The following is an 18,665-nucleotide window of genomic DNA, read 5'->3' as shown; positions in this document are numbered from 1 at the left end:
CACCCCAAAGTTTTCCAACACCTCATGACCCATCTCCCTACTTTTAGATTCTTAAGACTTCTTCCAGAGATCAGAGAGCGATTCAAAGAAGAGAGTCTGCAGGACGACTTATTGATGTGGGTCAGCGTGTGCTCGCTCAGCCATGCAGGACGGAGGGCAGGAAGGTGACGGCAGGAAGAGGAAGCAAAAAAAAGGGGTCTGGAGCGAGAGGTTACCTGTCAGCCCTGTGTCCGTGACTGTGAGGGAGACAAGACAGGGTTTGTTTTTCTTTTATATGAAGCTGTTAGCAGCTGTCAGACACACACAAACACACATGTACACAAACACACATGAACCCATACACAAACACACACACACACACACATGTACACAAACACACACACAAACAAACACACACACACACACACACACACACACACACACACACACACACACACATGTACACAAACACACACACAAACAAACACACACACACACACACACACACACAAACACACACAAACAAACACACACACACACACACACACACACACACACACACAAACACACATGAACCCATACACAAACACACACACACACACACATGTACACAAACACACACACAAACAAACACACACACACACACACACACATGTACACAAACACACACACACACACACACACACACACACACACACACACACACACACACACACACACACAAACACAAACACACACACACAAACAAACACACACACACACACACACACACACACACACACACACACACAAACACACATGAACCCATACACACACACACACACACACACACACACAAACACACACAAACACACATGAACCTATACACAAACACACACACACACACACACACACACACACACACACACACACACACACTACATCTCATGTTTTTAATATTATTTTGTGAATGTGAAGATCTAAATCCAAGATATCGACCGATATATTTTTTTCTCCCCAATATTGATATCAGTATCGGCCCAAATAATCCCATCTCAGTAAGTGAGGTAAGTCAGTAGAATGAGGCGTCAAAAAGTGTTGAATATGAGGCACCGGATGGCCTAGAGGTCATGTCTTGCCCCCCATGTACAGAGACTATAGTCCACGATGCAGCAGCTGTGGGTTCAAATCTGACCTCGGCCCTCCGCTGCATGTCACCCCCCACGCTTTTCTACTCACTACCTTTCAGTTGTCCGATCTAATAAAGCCAAAAAGATGGCTCAGCAGTTGTGTTGTGAATCAGCGCCGGTCACATCATCTAATAAACATTAGAAAAGTGTTGACGTGAAAGCTACACACACTGATTTTAACTTCCTCAAATTAACATTTCAAAGGTGATGAGAATTTTATGAACTAAAAAGAACGCCATGTCTCTCAAGAAAAAAAGAAACTGTGCAGCTTTTGTGCAAAGAGTGCTGTAGACTCAGATGTAATTCCGTCCTCCACCACAAGGTGTCAGCGCCGCCCTGGCGTCTGCTGCTCAGCTGCATCGCCGAGGTCAACAATCGGACAGAGACGGATTTCCAATTCAAATCGACACTAATGCTCTTTTTGGCTGCTGCACTGCCGCGAGGCTGCGTAACCATGTGTGATGATGTTGTCATGGAAATCTCCCCAGAGGTCCAGTGTGACAGGGGAGGTGTGTTACCATGGGAACATCATCATCTTAATGAAGGGTTGAGAGGCAGCAGGCTGGCAGAGAAACTTTAAAATGAGATTTAAACATCATCTTTTTTTAAAACAAAATGTTGGATTTAAAGTGAGTCAGGAATCTGGACGTGCAGGTGCAGACATGCTCACACACACACACACGCTGCACGCTCTTTCTCCCTCTCCTATCCTCTCAGTAATTACTGTCTGAGCGCAGAGCCCAGACAGATAAGAGGTTTATTAATCCCGGTTTGAGTGACAGCCTCAGACTGATCATCTCCCTCCTCATCGGGCAGCAGCAGCACGGAGGCTCAGTGGGCGCCGATGCCACCGAGCTGTTTCAAACCGTTTCAAAGATGTCGACGTTAAAGCTGCTCATCCATTCACACCTCACACTTCCTCACCGTCTGTCTGAATTAAGAGCTTTCCTGTAATTTAATTTCCAATAAATTATAATTTACCTGTGAAGGAAGCTGCAGCTTTGGTTTAGACACTTGCTGCAGTCTAACACAAAAAGGGGCTTTATTGCATTTTTTTTTCATTCTTGTACCAACATGATATCTGAGCTTCTACTCTGATATTAAAAGAATATTTCAGATGGATAAAATCAGAGCTGCAGCCAGGATTTTTGGGAACACAGCAATCAGATCCCTGAGCTGCTGATCCGTCTCCTTATCAGCCTGAACGTGCACTTTGTCTACATGTTTGTTCATCATGTGGCTTCAGCATGCACACGATCTGATTTCCAGGTGTGACCCTGCTCTAAACACACCTTAGCGCTGGGCGTGTGTGTGTTTCTGTGAGCCTCACCTGCGAGCAGGAACAAAGGAGAAGTGTGCAGCTGTGTTGGGGGAGAAGTTTCGGGGGCTGTCCAGAGGGCTGGTGCCTGAGGGAGGGAGAGAGAAGAACGAGGACATTAAATTACAGGTTAGGAGGATAAACACACACCGTACTGACAAAACACCTGTTTAGATCATCAACTAATAAGATGACAGATGGTCAAATAGGTAACAACAGTACTCCCAACAACATGCACCAGATTACTGCTTTGAAACAAGTTGTAGGGGGGGGGAGGTTAACAGAGTGACTGTGGGGGTCTTCAGGCTCTTTAAAGGTCTTTGCAATACTTTATATAAGTAATATATAAATAGTGAGAAACAGAAATATGAGAAAGAGGCGGTAATGACGGTGGATGAGAGATGGACACAGACACTGAGAGTCTCATTTGTTGAAGAGGACGAGAGGAGGGTGGAGACATCGGAGGGATGACTAATCCGATGTGGATCTACAGATACCAAAATAGTTACATTTTTACTAGAATCATATTAAAGTTTTAAAACTCATGCATTGTGACACTCCTAATCTGAAGGGAAACTCAGCACTGTGACTGTCCTGTGCATCCAATAAATCAGCAGAGTGAAGGGTTAGACACACAGATATACACACGCACACACACAGGGATGTATGGGACATAAAGGCTGGCGGCCTCAGAAAAAAGAGAGATTAAGTAGTCGGACGTTTCCACATCAATTATGCATTTTTCCTCAGCAGCAGAAACTGAAATATTAATATGAGCATTTGCTTCCTGTCAGATGTGAATCTGTGCCTCTGAGCAGAACACGTATGCACACACACTCGAGTGAACACGTGTGTTATTAGTCAAACAGGAGCCTGTTAGCGTGAAACACGTCACATGAGATCCGGATTGTTGCTTCAATTTATTCTGAAGTTGAATTAAGAGGACACGGAGGACATGGAGGACTCTCAGGGGGAACGTCTCTGCACGGTCACACTTCAGGGATTCACATGTTTCTCTGTGTGTGTGTGTGTGTCTGTGTGTGTGTGTGTGTGTAGAGGTTCAGTTCATGTTTAAGGCTCGTTCACAGACAAAGAATCATTTTCTTCTGTGAAGATAAATCACACACAGCACTGATTTATAAACTGGACTGTTTGTGTGTGAATATAGGAAGATATGTGTGCGCGTGTGTGTGTGTGTGTGTGTGTGTGTGTGTGTGTGTGTGTGTGTGTGTGTGACATGAGATCAACGTGTGTGAGGCTACTGGACTTTCAATGTCACAAACTCCTTCTGAAACTAGCGATCCGATTCAGTTCGGTTCAGTTCGGTTCGGTGTGCATTGTTTGGTGCTCCACTGTCAAAAATTGGGAAGGGTATCAAAATAACTGATCCGTCCCATCCCACTTTTTTGTTTCCCTTCTGTTGGGATGCCAAGCGTACCGATCTGACCCTTAAGGTTGGAGCTAGACACACTGCAGTCCGCTGATTGGTCGATAGAGTCGTCACTTCCTGTGCGACAGTGGTAATAAAGAACAAACTCAAAACGCACCTTGTTTACATATCCTGTTAAAGCTGTTTTTGTTTTTCTCCTCGGAGATGCAGACCTTCCTAGAAATCATAGATTTTTGTTTACTGTGTCGCATTCTTCTTCTTTGTTGAATTTATTGGCGGTTTACACTATGTCACGCTGCTGTGATTTAGTGATGTCTAAGGGGACGGTTGGCTGAGGACAGGCAAGCCAGATCAGGGTTAACTGTAACAAACTGTACTGAACCAAACCGGACCGCTTGGTGGAAACGGGGTCCCAGAATACAAGTACAGTATTTTTTGTAGGACTTGTTGCCGGCCTGGCCTAATGCCAAATGTCTCACCACAAATGTTTGACATTTTAACTTATATAAATGATAAAGTAAGTCACAAGTCATGGGCGTCAAACAGAACCAGGACACCAAAAGAAAACCTGCAGCCAAAGTCCCACAGGTTTCTGAAGTCGTGTTCCGTCCACCAGGGGGCATGGGGTCACTTTCAGTATGTTCACATATATCCTGAAGGATCGTAACACTCTCTGTGTGGATTTTAAACCTGAACACTGAAGCAGAGCTGAGAGCACCTGGTGGGCGTCTCGTCAGGTAAAGATAGAAGCTGCTCTGCTGTCACACTTTGAGACACTTTGAGCTGCAGACTGCAGTGACAGTGACCTACTTTGGCAAAGAGCACAGAAAAATACACGGCGTAGGAGAAACATGCAAATGTAATATCTGCATCGTGCCTCTTCAGTCTGACTGCGTCCCCGGGGGAGAGTGTGTTTGGGAGGAACAAAACGCCGCTGTAATTGGGGAAAAGAAAAACTTGTATTTCCTCACGAAGCGTGACAAGAAAGTGAATAAGAGAAAAACTCTGATCCCCGCTGTCTCTCCTTCCGTTCCTTTGTTACAGTTAAAAAGCTGAGAGCTGGGTTTGTTTGACAGCACTCATCAGAAGTCAGAGCACACGACGCAGCTGTCAATCATCCGCTGCCCTTTGCTAAATAACAGCTCGCCGTCAGTCAGGGGGGGCGGGAGAGGAAAGTTCAAGAAGAGCGGACGGAGCGAGAGCCAGGAGGAGACGGAGAGGTTCAAAAGGAGGGAGGGAAGGGCAGAAATGATGGAGATGGAACACACAAAAAAAAGGAGCTGAGAAATGAAAGGAGGGATTTATGCAGACTCTCAACATTTAATAAAAGTCTTTTTTTTGAAGAGGACTCGTCCTCATCAGCCCCCGCAGGATATGAGACTGTGAGGAATGTCCGTCTGATTAGCAGCTAACGACTTCATGATTGAAACCATGATGAAATTCATGATTAGAGCCAGAGAGAGAGAGAGAGAGAGAGAGAGAGAGAGAGAGAGAGAGAGAGAGAGAGAGAGATAGAGAGAGAAGAAGAAGAAGAAGAAAAAGCAATCATCTCTGTATTCAGATGGTCTGCAGGAATGAAGGGGAAGCTTTAATACTCATCGGCTAAATACCAATAACTGTTAGAATTCAGCCTGGGCTCCGGCTACATCATGGCTTGTGTTAGCTTTGAAGCTAATGTCACACTTATCATGAAGTCTATTGAAGCCAAAACAACAACAACAACAACAACATTTGACACTGGTGGCCTCACAGCAGAGAACAGAAGCAGAGTGAGAGCTTTAAAGCTGAAAGTAAATACGAGGCCAAAGAAAAATCCAAACAGCTTCAAAATGAAACTAAACATTTATAATAAACTGAAATAACGGATGAAGACGACCAACTATCTTTAGAGCTTAACGAGGATCTCTCCCTCTCTCTCTCTGTCTCTCCCTCTCTCCATGTGTCTCTCTCTCCCCCCTCCATCTGTGTCTCCCTCTCTCTCCCCCCTCTATGTGTCTCTCTCTCCCTCCCTCTCCATATATATCTCCCTCTCTCTCTCTCCCCCCTCCATGTGTCTCTCTCTCTCCCTCTCTCCATGTGTCTCTCTCTCCCCCCTCTATGTGTCTCTCTCTCCCTCCCTCTCCATATATATCTCCCTCTCTCTCTCTCCCCCCTCCATGTGTCTCTCTCTCTCCCCCTCTCTCTCTCCCTCCCTCCCTCTCTATATATATATCTCCCTCTCTCCCCCCTCCATGTCTCTCTCTCTCTCTCTCTGTCTATCCCCCCCTCTCTCTCCCCCTCTCTGTAATTGTTGATATTTGAACATCTCTCCGTGTCTCACATCCATCCCGTCGTCTTTGTCTCTTCTCGTTCAGTCTCTGTCAGAGATCCATTTATATTCCGTCCTCCCGATCTATACTTCAACTCTCCCCCCCCTCCCCCTCAGTCACCATCAATCAATATCACTATTATTCATCTCTCTGTCTCTCTCTTTACATTTGCCTGGTGGAGGGTGTGTGTGTATGTGTGTGTGTGTGTGTGTGTGTGTGTGTGTTGGTTGCTGATGGTGGTTTTGAGGTTTTGTGTGTTTCAGACGCTGTCGAGTGTTCGACAAAAATTCTGTCAGCCCCAATTTCATCTGTCACACACAGAGCGGCAGCACACACACGTTCACGATGAAATGTGTGTGTGTGATGAAAAACGAGAGAGGAATTCAATTTTAACTTTATAGACAAAAAAATCTATATAACTTAAAAATAAACACTGAACATTTCAAAATAAAACGTCAGAGTTCACACTTTGTCACATTAATATCTGTGGATTTAATACAACCCAACAAATACGGACAATTTAATCAAACTAAAGGGGCTTTGGAGTCACGGTAGTGTCATCATAATACCAGATTTTTAAACTTTGACACGACATTACTAAAAATCAAACTAATTCTGGACTTGTTTTGATACCATGGCAACAAAAATAGAAGTTAATTTAGTTACGCCGTGTCCTAACAGTATGTGAGTGTTAGAGGTCACATGGCGCAGCAACGGATGCTTGCTCGATGTCCGCACTGCATCCGTTAAATATTTAATTCTTTGCTCTGGGAATTGTGGCGCCTAAGATTGGAGAATGTCGCACAGAGACTTAGAGGATCTGTACCTGAGCCTCCAAACAAAAAGTCCAAAAGAAGATGATAGTATGAAGATGATGATGGTCAACAGAAATTATGCAAACCCACTGATCCTCTCTGACTAGCCTCTCACCACACAATTGAAGAGGTAAAAAAAGGTGAAGCCACGCCCACTGCAGATTACCGGAAATTATATCAAACACATGAAAGGAGCGAAACATAACAAATGATCAACAGAGGAACAAATACACATCGTGGCTCCTACACACATCTGAGATTATTCTGCTGCTGCGTCGGACTCCCATCCTGGAGTCTGCCTCCATGATACATGTATGCCACGTGTTTCTGTAACTTGGTAACCAGCGTGTGTGTGTGTGTGTGTGTGTGTGTGTGCCATGAACCTCGCCTTTTCAATAACTTCAATAAGTATGAAATCTGCACGTTTCCCCTCCAACCCTTCAATAGGATAAAAACCCCGACACATTACAAACAGACGGCTCTGACCACATCTTTGCATTTCTATTTGCTTTGATTTTCCGGTTTGCCGTGAAGCTCTTGAAGGTGTGTAGCTCCCGAGGAGCTTTAATGTAGGCAGTTTCTCTAACAGGTAGACGTGATTGATTCATCTTAAAAAACAGCCGAATGTGTCGTCTGCTGCTGCACGCTTCAAAGTTTGTTCAGTTAGGCTTTGAGGCTTTTTCCACCAGATGATTAACATGCTGCTGCAACATGAAATACAAATACCTTTGTGTGTGTGTGTGTGTGTGTGTGTGTGTGTGTGTGTGTTACCTGTGTGTCCGTGTAGAGGTGAGTGAGGTCGTGGCAGGGTCGGGGAGGTGCTGGACGTCACAATCAGGCTCTTCCTGTTGCTCGTCCTGCAGCTGAAGACACAAAAAAAAAAGTTAGTTCTGTGGATTGACTTGTCGACATGACAACTGCTCGATGTGCACAACATCTCTACGACTGTAGCTGCAATGTTTACCAGCTTTGCAATGAACCAAACACAGACGTCCATCATTGATTTGTGCATCTCTTTAGTTAACACTGCAGTCACATGTTAGGAAAACACACTATCAGCTCACACGCTCTAATGAATGACATCTGTGCAGACTCCAAAACATGGTCGACCAGCAGCTCTGCAGCGACACCAGCAGGGGTCCACTGTGGCTGTCACACACACACACACACACACACACACACACACACACACACACACACACACACACACACACACACACACACACACACACACACACACACACACACACACACACACACACACACACACACACACACACACACACACACACACACACACACACACACACACACACACACACACACACACACACACGGCGACTTTTTCAAGTTCACCTTGAAGAGATCAGAGACGGTTTTGGATGCAAGGTGCAGGTTGCAGCAATGCCAGGTGATTGTTTACATTCATGAATAGATGTTCAATGTGATCACTGGGTACGGCAGCCTTGAGTGGACAATAAGTGTGACAGAGATTTTCAGGTTGAGACACCAGCAGCAGTTTACGGTTGTTGAAATGTTTGAAAGTAGTGCTGCAACAACGAATCGATAAAATCGATTAATAAAAGCTAGCTGTGTGTTTTACATTTTATTTTAGATTAACATTTTTTTTAAAGCACTTTGTCAACTTGCTGTAAATAAATAAACAATTAAAAACGAATGTACTTACTACAATGATTTAATAATTTGATGATTAAGCTTCCAGTGTTAATTTTCTGTAATAAGGTGAGAGTTAATACACAGCACTGTATGCAAGTGCATTTAGACACTTAATTAAATTTGTGTAAATAAGTAGTTTTTAGGGTACCTGTATGAGTGTAAATAAATATATATTATAAAAACGTGTGTTGTCTGTAAGTGCTCTTTGGGTTACTTACTTGCCTTTACATAACAATAATTCATAACTAAAACAACAAGGCATATTGATTTGATGTAAATTGTGCTGTTTTACATACTAATACTATCTTTGTCATTGCAGAAAACATCATGTACACCACAGCAAGCATCCGTCTTGACAGATAGCATCCTCAACATGCTCGTCGCTGACATTAGATGTAAGAAGATGTAACTTCACTACAATGATCCCCACCTTGAACCCTGGCTACACTCTTCCCTCAAGGACCCATTTCACAAAGCTCATGGAGACGTCCCTCAGGACCCACCACCAAGTCCTCTGTGAAAAATCGGGACCCGAATTTGTGATATTTTTCAACCAGTCAGTGTGTGGTTACTTTGTTTTCTCTGTTTCAGCTGACCTCACCGTGTTTATCATGGAGGTATCAGGACGTAGTTACAGGTGGCAAAAATCATCAAGTATCGTCAGAAACATTCACAGCTTGCTGTAGTCTGTAGCTGCAACTTAGACCAAAAAACTCCATAACAGAGCGCTGTGTTCACTCCAAAAACTGAACTAAACAGACGGATCTCCTTTGGTGACTATACAGCACGCACCACAGCGGAAACACACACTCTCGATCAGTGTGTGTCCATCGAGACATGAGCTAATCACACCTATTTGGTTTTTTGAACCAGGCTGTAAACATGTTAATCTCTGCTGTAAAAACAGGCTTTTTAGAACGGGTGTGTATGTGACTTCCTGTGCTACTGCAGCCAGCCTCTAGTGGACAAATGTGGAACTGCAGGGTTTTTTCACCTCTGCATCGACTTCAGTTGTCGAACACAGAAGGTTGCCGCTTGAGAAGAAGAAATGCTGTTATTGAAAAGATGCATCTTGTTCATGTTACAGTCAGTTGTAGGATGAAATATATTCTGTCACTTCTCTTCTATCTCAGCCTCTCCGCAGTGAAAAGAGAGAAGAAATGGACACATGCCTGCGACTCTCCGACTGTCTCGTGCAGCGCCGGCTCTCACAAACAGCTCGTGTGAGTCCTGTTAATTGGCCCATCACATCTGCCGGCTGTAATTATGTAGACGTGCAGCTCCGACAGGCTGAACCTGACAGAATGATCAGCAGGAAACACGACAGAGATTTGTGCAGAAATCTCTAATCCATGTGATGTTTCTGTCTCAGGTTTCTCTTAAATGAGATCTTCATTTTGGCTGTTTGTGGGCTCTTATTTTTCTATATTAGTGAGGACCACTTAGACTTCAAGTGAAGGGGAACATTATTAAAAGTGCTCATAGATAGCTCTGTTTCTGAAGACATGGATCTGACACATTATTGGACAAGGAAAACCAAAAACATTCAAACTGGGCCCCTCCTCACTGGGCGCACCCTCACTGCAGGGTTAGCGTGTACGTTTAGTTCGTGTACACTGCTAGCTACCGCACGCTAGCACCAGCTAGCCAAGCCAAGGTTCACACTCGTTTGGAAACAAGCTCTGTCCATGTGGTGTTTCACCTCACTGTGATTATATTTTGTCTTCTTTTGCCGCTACGTCCGCGTCCATAACATTTGCCAGATTGAATCCTGTCAAATCTCTGAATTGTATCCACTCCTAAACTCACCTGCTGCGCTGTCATTGGCTGGAGGAAACACACCAGCTCCCCGCCCAGGTCAACCAAAAGAACCCAGAACAGTAAAATCCAGTCAGAGGACAGAGTCTCTGCAGACACAGTCACCACCACACACGTACGGAGGCCCAGAAGGAACGATGGAGCAGCTTCACTTTAGTATAAATCTTTATTTTATTTAAGGAGAAAGCTGCTGACTCCATCTTTAATGTTTATGTTCCCTGTGTGTGTGTGTGTGTGTGTACTTGTATAAGAGTTTATGATCAACAGCAGAGTTGAGTCTAATTCAAACACCTGACATATGATGCCTGCATGTAATGTAAAAAATTGCATGCTGAGTGTGTGTGTGTTTGTGTGTCCTGCCATCTGTTGAGATGTGCAAAATCAGCAGTTTGAGCGTAGCATGTGGTATACACACACACACACAAACAGCTGCATGAGGGATGAGCTGCCATGTTGGATGTTCAGTGATGTGTGTTCAGGGAATTTTGTCCTCACTCACACACACACACACACACACACACACACACACACACACACACACACACACACACACACACACACACACACACACACACACACACACACACACACACACACACACACACACACACACACACACACACACACATTCTTGAGATATTTCCTATTTTTCTCCATCTCTCAGCAGGTATGACGGCATTTTGCACTTTCCCTGAACCCTTAATATTGACAAAGCTGTGTAGAAATCATGTAGGACGTGTTTATCTTTCATCAGATCGTCCCTGAAAGAAGTGATTTTAATCTCCATATAGGGAGCTTTTCATTCTCTGCAGCAGATACAGTTTTACATGTTTTGCACGTTTGTAGCTGAACCTGCTGTGCAATGCTTAAAAGGCTCTCTCTCCTTTTACTCTCAGTTAGTTGAGAGAGAAATTTCTTCCAAAAATACCAGGATTGCTAGTTCTCTGAAGAAGTACAAACTCTGTGAGATGAGTCAGCAAACCTTTTTACTACGTGCAGCACGGAGAGAAGACAGACAGTCAGGCTCATACTGACCTTTAAATACAGAAGACCACCCGTCAGTATCAACACATCAAAGAAGAGTCATACAGTCAAGAGACCAAAACACCAAGAGGAATGCTAAGGTGGTAGGACGTCAGAGGGACAGTTAGGAAATTATTATTAGGGCTTTCACACTTGCAGAAAACTCCTGAAAAAATTTCCTGGAGGAGCTGCATGTGTGAACACAAATAGCCAGATTTTTCTCTCAAACTTCACCTGGAGTTTCTCCTGTCAAACCTCTAGTATTTTTTCCACAGCAAGTCAGAGTGAGCTGATGTGAGAAGGCAGCGGAATATTCTCCGGAGAATTCACCTCGAGCCAATAGGAGAGGGGAGTGACAGCTTCAGTAAAAGATAGGATTGTTTCACTTCTGGATTAGTTTTGCTAAAATTCCCTTCACACACAAATACAAAAATATAATAAACAACGTCGCTTTTTACTCAAAGAGAACATATTTCTAGGATCTTGTAGGAACACTACTGGCTCTTTTGTGAAATTAGAGAGCCCAGGTAGAGCACATGAGGAAAACCGATAGAGTAAGAGTAGTTAGAAAATAATTAAATCATTAAGCGGGGAGAGAAACAGAAGAACTTTTTTGGCAGTGGAGGATTTGCAGCTGACAGCAGCACACTGAGTCCCACTGAGACTGAAGCACGGGCGGCTCAGTTCGGTCGGGTTAATTTACAGCGACTGTCGCTCACTCGGCTGCTGTTCGACGGATAATGAACAAAGCTCAGTGGTCGCCTCATGAATATGGATTTACAGAACATTAAAGGCAGTCCGAGGCATTCAGTGCACCTGTCAAAATGAGTCAAAATGCAAAGAGGGGGCTGAAGGAGCTGAAGGAGTTTCTGTAACAAAGAAAAGCAGGAGACAGCAAAGGGGGTGGACTCGGTCGAAGACGGGACAGAGAGTTATTGCTTTAAAGATGAACGGATTATGAAATTTAAAAACCTTAATGACATCTTCATCTGTGGAGGATACGAAGAAGAAAAAAAAAAAGTTTCTGAAGTTTTTTTTTTGATGCCACAAACATGAACTCAGTGCAAACTTTTTCTGCCTCGCTCTGTGAGAAAGTCGACTTCCTTCTCCTGCAGGCACTCGGACCCCTGCTGAGAGACGAGGCTCCATTATGCAGAGAGGAATCGAGGCTGCATTTTCATGAGAGAGTGAGTGTGTGTGTGTACATGTGTGTGTGTGTGTGTGTGTGTGTGTGCCTCTCGTCAGCATCAAAGCTCCGACCTGTCAGGTTACAGCAGTGTCTGAGTGCTGCAGGTGAACCTCTGCTGCTGACTCACTTTGATGACTCTCTTCCCCTGCAGCAGCTTTTACAAACAAACTTCTGTCACAATCCACCAATTTTACCCCGAGCATCATGGGAATCCAAGACCTCAACGTTTGTTCTGACAAAATGCAAACAGTGCAATGATGAACTTATTTAAAGCAAAGACATGAAGGGATGTTAATCTACTCGTGAAAAAAACAGTCATTTTTAAAAAGTGTGCTTGTCCTAAAAGAGCGTTTTGACAAATCTGCATCATGAAGATTTGATTTCATCGATTCGAGGCTTCTCACAACCGATTATTCTTTGTCCAAATAATCCTCAAGTGTTTGGTGTCAATACGACAGTCAAATCATAATCAGGCTGACTCTGATGAAAAACCTGCAAAAGCCAATGAGAGAGAGAAAACTGGGAAGAGTCACCAAGCAGATGTCGCTCACAAACATGGCAGCGAACATAAACACAACAGAGCCCTGAGCCAAGAGGAATATTGAAGAAGAAGAAAAAGCAGCTTGTGTAACTATGGCAACAACATGAGTGTCTTTGTAACGTCTCATGAAGACAAGATCTGATCAGTAATGTAACATCAGAAACGTCAGAGTCAGGCAGCATGAGCAAACCGCAGCTGTCTCCTCGAGTTAAAGCTGCAATACGAGCCGCTGCACCTAAACTCAGAGTTTAATAAGTCTGCAAGACTCAGAAGACACACACACACACACACACACACACACACACACACACACACACACACACACACACACACACACACACACACACACACACACAGGTCAGACAGCAGGTGAGTGTGAGGATAAGATCTTCAGCTGAACTCATTTCCCTCACTGAACTCAATAATGTTGGTCTGAGGGTTACAGCCAGCACAGGAAATCAATGTGACGGCCCACGCCACAGTGTGTATGTGACTGTACGTGTGTGTGTGTGTGTATGTGACTGTACGTGTGTGTGTGTGTGTATGTGACTGTATGTGTGTGTGTGTCTTATATTATATTCTCCCGTCTCTTTGTGCCGTGAGCTAGAGGAACAAGCTACAAGGTAAACAGCTCTCTGACCTGATCATCAGCTCTAAAACCTCTTTATGTATCTGATACTGGTGTTCAATAAAGACTCTCATTTCAGCCTTTCTCCCACTTTCTTCTGATTGGCCAGCTCTCTGGAAGCCTTCCTGTGGGGGGGGCAGAACGCTGCAGGGCTGCCAGGAGAGGGCTGCTCTCCAGTGCTGGGAGAAGAGAGTCTATGTTAGAGGTTTCAGCGACTCACGTCGAGGCTTGAAGCCGTCTGGTGAAACTCTTGGTTTCATATCGGGGATCGATGGCGTGATTTGCAGAACAAGTCGTTTAGCGCCCTCTGCAGACTCATCCTGGAATTACTCCAACATACGTTTACCTCATGATCTGAAACTTATCCCACGTTTAGTTTGAGCATTCCAGCATTGTAACACCGTATGTGAGTTTTAAAACGGGGATCAGCTGATAGATCATCAAGACTAAGAGTTGTCAGGTAAAATGTCAACATGTGGGTAAGGTGCTCTGTTCCCTGACGTCCTCCTGAAGTGGTTTCTTTTTCTATCTGACTTCAGCTATTGACCGTAGAGTTTGTCTATCAAGTTTTATTTAAAGTTTCAAAATACAAAAGCTTATTTTCATCCTTGTACTTGTTTACTTGGTGTTTATATTTATATTTGCTGCAAGGGAGAGACGACACTCGGATTTGCATTTGACCTTGAGTGACAATAAAATACACACATTCACAAACAGGACCAGGCTGTGGACATGCATCAGTGGAGAGATGTCAGAGTGCGGCTGCTACACACTGCTAAGCAGGGAGCGCAACAGAGCAGTTGGAGGTTCGGTACCTTTCTCAAGGGCACCTTGTCAGGAAGTGACCTGGCACCTCTCCAGCCACCAGACCAACTGCCATATTTATGATAGGATAGGATACACAACAAACATAGTTTCTTATATATTTTAAAGGCTCTTATTGGTTAACTTCCATCTTACATCAGAGACCTGTTGGAGTGGAATTCGGGCACCTACATGACTCTGTCTTCTGATTGGCTCGTTCTTAAAGTCCCTCAAGCTTTCACTGAACTCTGTAAATCTGGACTCTTGGAACGCCCTCCGGCAAACTCTTAAGTTCTTCCCTCTCTTCCAGAGTTTAGGAATTTGATATCTAGCCACTTTGTTTCAAATTGTAACTGTTTTTAAATAGATCTCAGTGTTTTTTTTTTCACAGATTCTGAGTGTTTGTTGTGTTTTGCTTGTTCTACTGTGCTTGTAATCTCGACGGCATTGAAAATGAGGGAAACCTCAGTGTTCTCTCGGGAATAAATACAGGTTTGAATTGAAATGAAATTAACTTTACTGTCCCCTTGGGGAAATGTATCCTGGACTCAAAGTGCTCCCAAACATTCAGCTGTGTCCCCGAGAATCAATAAAAAAAAAAAAACACTTGAAAAACACGTCCACATGTAAACAGAAAGACACACACCAGAGCAAAACAACACAACATCAAATACACATTACCCATATTACACAAGATTTGCAAAATCTTGAACCAGCACCATCAAGTTCCCAACCCAAGTCCTTACACACTCCTGGTCGTCTCCAAAGGAAGCAGAATAACAATAATAACTTTATTTATTTTATTAGTACGCTGCTGCCTTCAGCTGTCAGAAGCACGACGGATCAACTCCAAACATCACAAACAGAAGACGAAGAACGACAGACACAAAGCCGCCGATGAGGACAAAATAAAAACCTTCTTATCAGCATGATGTGAGCGGCATGTTTTCTACAGTGACAGCTCCAACAGACAACACCACAACATGATGCACACACACCACACATTCCAATCTGCACTTTGACACCCTGGACACTTTACACTGTTTACATTGTAAGAGCCATATTCATGTTTTTGGGTCAAGCTGTTAATCATTTTCACTATTGTGCCACTGGGTGTCGCTGTCCTATTGTTTAAGTCACAGGTATATATGTAAGTCATTGTCAAGGTACGGGAGGTGTTTGACCCCGGAAGGGCTCATGGTTTTTGAGCGCTGAGGCGGCATGGAGAAGCCGCAGCTGTACTGTTTGTTTGTTTGTTTAGAACAAAAGAATGTTTTCACTTCATGGTGCTGCAATAAATGGATTGTATTACGCTGCAAACCAAAGAAACGACTGCAGAAATCTTATTAATCGACAAACAGTATCGTATTGATCTACGACAGTACAGCGTGTCAGCCAGGTCACTCCTGGGAGTCAAACAAAACGGCAGCTTTAGTATTGGACATTATTCTATATTTTGTATATTCAAATATTTCTTTTTTTAATTTTACATTATATTTCTATTTTACTGTATATATGTGTATTAGTAATTTGAGTGTTATTGCATGGCCTTGCGGAACAGTCGTTACATTTCACTGCACATCTGTATGAGGATCATGTGACAAATACAAATCTTCAATCTTGAACCTTGAACCTGCATACTGTATGACGACATCGATATCAAACCGTTCTTTTAAAGTTTCTAGTCAACAGCCTTCTCTTTGTAAATCTGCAGATTAAAACATCCAGTGAAATGTTTGGCAGAGCCGACTCCTTCCTGTTGGAGTCACTGAGCACTGACCTTGACTTTACCATTTTCTAAACCCTACGCTGTAATTCCACATTTTAAGGACGGAAACTTGTTGCTGTGGTGAAGGCTGCAAAGAGGAAAATGAAGTGTGAGGAGGAAAGTGTGTTTTGACGACGAGGGTCAGAGACAACTGGAGGTTGAAGAATAACTTTGAATCTTAATTTGAAACGAGGAAGCTGCCTTCGCCCTTCACGTTAACCTTTTTCACTCTGAATGATGAATCATTTTCCTCCTGATTACAGCTCAACTAATCCAACCCCCCCCAAAACCTGTCGCAGCCTGTTGCTATGCAGGAGTCACTCGACAACCTCTTTCTCTTTTTTAACACACTGCTGAGACAAACAAACACACCACGACAGGAGGTGGTCACAAGGAGCAGAGAAGAAGAAATCTGTCTCCATGTGTGTGCGGGGAAAGCGTCCCCTGTTATTACAGGAAGGAGGAGGAGGAGGAGGAGGAGGAGGAAGATTGCTGCTTCAAAGCGATAAGTACAGCTCTGTCTCTGCCTTTCTTCCCTGCTCGAGGAGCCACTTCAGGCTGTGACAGAACGCAGGGAGAGGAAGAGGTTATCTGAGGGAATGACGGCACACGGACGCTTGGACAAACGTCAAATCACGCCTCAAATCAAACCTGGGTTTGCGTCACCAATACGCAGATGAATTATATTTAATCAAAAAGGACCCAACAGTCTAAGAAACATCCCAGCTTTTTAAAACATAACAGTGACTCCTATTCAAATGCAAAGTCATACAGAGCGTCCTGCAAAAGACAAATCCAGTTATCTGACCTTCATGACGGAGCAACTCCTGCTGAGCATCTTAAAACCTGCAAACAGGAAGAGGAGGAGGAGAGCGAGAGAGAGAGAGAGAGAGAGGAGGGGATACTGAAGACGGAGCAGCAGAGAAATGAAAAAAACTAATCGAGCCTCAAAAAATTAAATAAGGCAAAGAGAAGGAGGAGGAAAAAAAGTCATGAAAACGGCGTACCTATTGGAGCGCCGCAGCATGCTTCTCTCGGGGAGTGAGAAATTAGAGAGCACCGTCCAGAAGGAGTCAGACATACTAACGCTGACGCAGACACACCACCATCGCTCTGACCGGACAAGGTTTTTCCAAACAGATGCTGCCTCCACCTGTCACACCGGCGACAGTGTGAGGGTTGGTGTGAGATGTCTCCCCTCTTCTCCCTCTCTCTCCCCCTCTGATCCTCCCCCTCTCTCTCTCTCTCTTTCTCTCCCCCTCTGATCCTCTCCCTCTCTCTCTCTCTCTCTCTATGCCCCTCTGATCCTCTCTCTCTCTCTCCGCTCAGCAGTGCCCCCTCCCCTTTCCTCTGATGCTCTTTTCTTCCCCTCATCCCTCTGTTTCTGATCTGAGCTCTCGTTAAGAAGAGGCAGACCGGTTATCACTTCACAGAGATTCTCATGCAGATGTTTGATGTTTACCTGTTGAAAACGCCGGAGGGACAACAGCTGTCTCTCATCTTAGACAGTAAAAGAAGAACACAAGAACAATCTAAGGTTGTGCTTTTTTTAAAATCCAATTCATGTTGTAGTAACATTTAAACTGTCGAGTGATGCTCCAGTTAGGTTGGTATAAAAGTTCTTTGAATCTAAGTGTCTTCATAAAGACGATCGTTTCTGTTTTGAAGTCATGGCCTCTAACCAGGAGTAAGAGGGTCATCTCTAACTCATGGTGGGTAAAAAAAAAGGACGGGTAAAGACTGCATTGATGTGGAAACGAGCTCATATGTATGAAAACAAGAAAAAACACTTAACACAAGAACATGACTCCCTCTTCCACGTTCACCTGTGACTACCTTATTCTCGCCGCCTGTGGCTCAGACTGCAGCGTGTCACTACACCCTGAAGGAGGCGCAAGCTCTACACGGTGGTGTCATTTTCTAAAGGCTTAGTTTTTTGGGTTTGACTGCGGCCAACTCAGAGTTTGTTTTCATCGAGGGTGGCAGTGGAGTAGCACAGAGAATCACTCCCATGTCGCCTTTACCTCCGGTCATTGGAAGTTTTTACCCGATGAAAACAAGGCGAGCTAACCCGATGTGATGAGTTCCTCGTTCCGCCCGTTAGCTGAGCACGCTGAAGGTTACCGACAGACACAGAAGGTCAGGACTCTCGTTAAGGATGTTAATGAAAACGACACCACACACACACACCCAAAAACAAACAGGTGTGTTAGGAGGCAACACACACACGCTCATCT

General features: G+C 44.1%; 1 protein-coding gene and 1 long non-coding RNA gene across 7 annotated transcripts in view; one reads left to right on the top strand and one right to left on the bottom strand.

Annotated features, from left to right (window-relative positions):
- Nucleotides 1–18,665, top strand: part of LOC132972089 (uncharacterized) — a 473,300-nt gene that overhangs the window by 66,010 nt on the left and 388,625 nt on the right. The gene's annotated exons all lie outside the window — the stretch shown is intronic.
- mast2 (microtubule associated serine/threonine kinase 2) overlaps nucleotides 1–18,665 on the bottom strand; it is a 168,540-nt gene that overhangs the window by 40,484 nt on the left and 109,391 nt on the right. For 4 of the 6 annotated variants that reach the window (XM_061034950.1, XM_061034951.1, XM_061034955.1 and 1 more), the window contains 3 exons: nucleotides 7,752–7,843; nucleotides 2,479–2,554; nucleotides 216–236 (listed from right to left, as the gene is read on the bottom strand). In XM_061034950.1, coding sequence (XP_060890933.1) covers nucleotides 216–236; nucleotides 2,479–2,554; nucleotides 7,752–7,843 — 189 coding nt within the window. The remainder of the gene's footprint in view (nucleotides 1–215; nucleotides 237–2,478; nucleotides 2,555–7,751; nucleotides 7,844–18,665) is intronic. The other 2 variants (XM_061034953.1, XM_061034954.1) reach the window with 1 other exon arrangement.

The sequence above is a fragment of the Labrus mixtus genome, chromosome 3 (assembly GCF_963584025.1).
Source record: "Labrus mixtus chromosome 3, fLabMix1.1, whole genome shotgun sequence".
Classification (NCBI taxonomy): domain Eukaryota; kingdom Metazoa; phylum Chordata; class Actinopteri; order Labriformes; family Labridae; genus Labrus; species Labrus mixtus.
The sequence above is the reverse complement of the archived record's forward strand: the minus strand, read 5'-3'. Positions and strand labels throughout refer to the sequence as shown.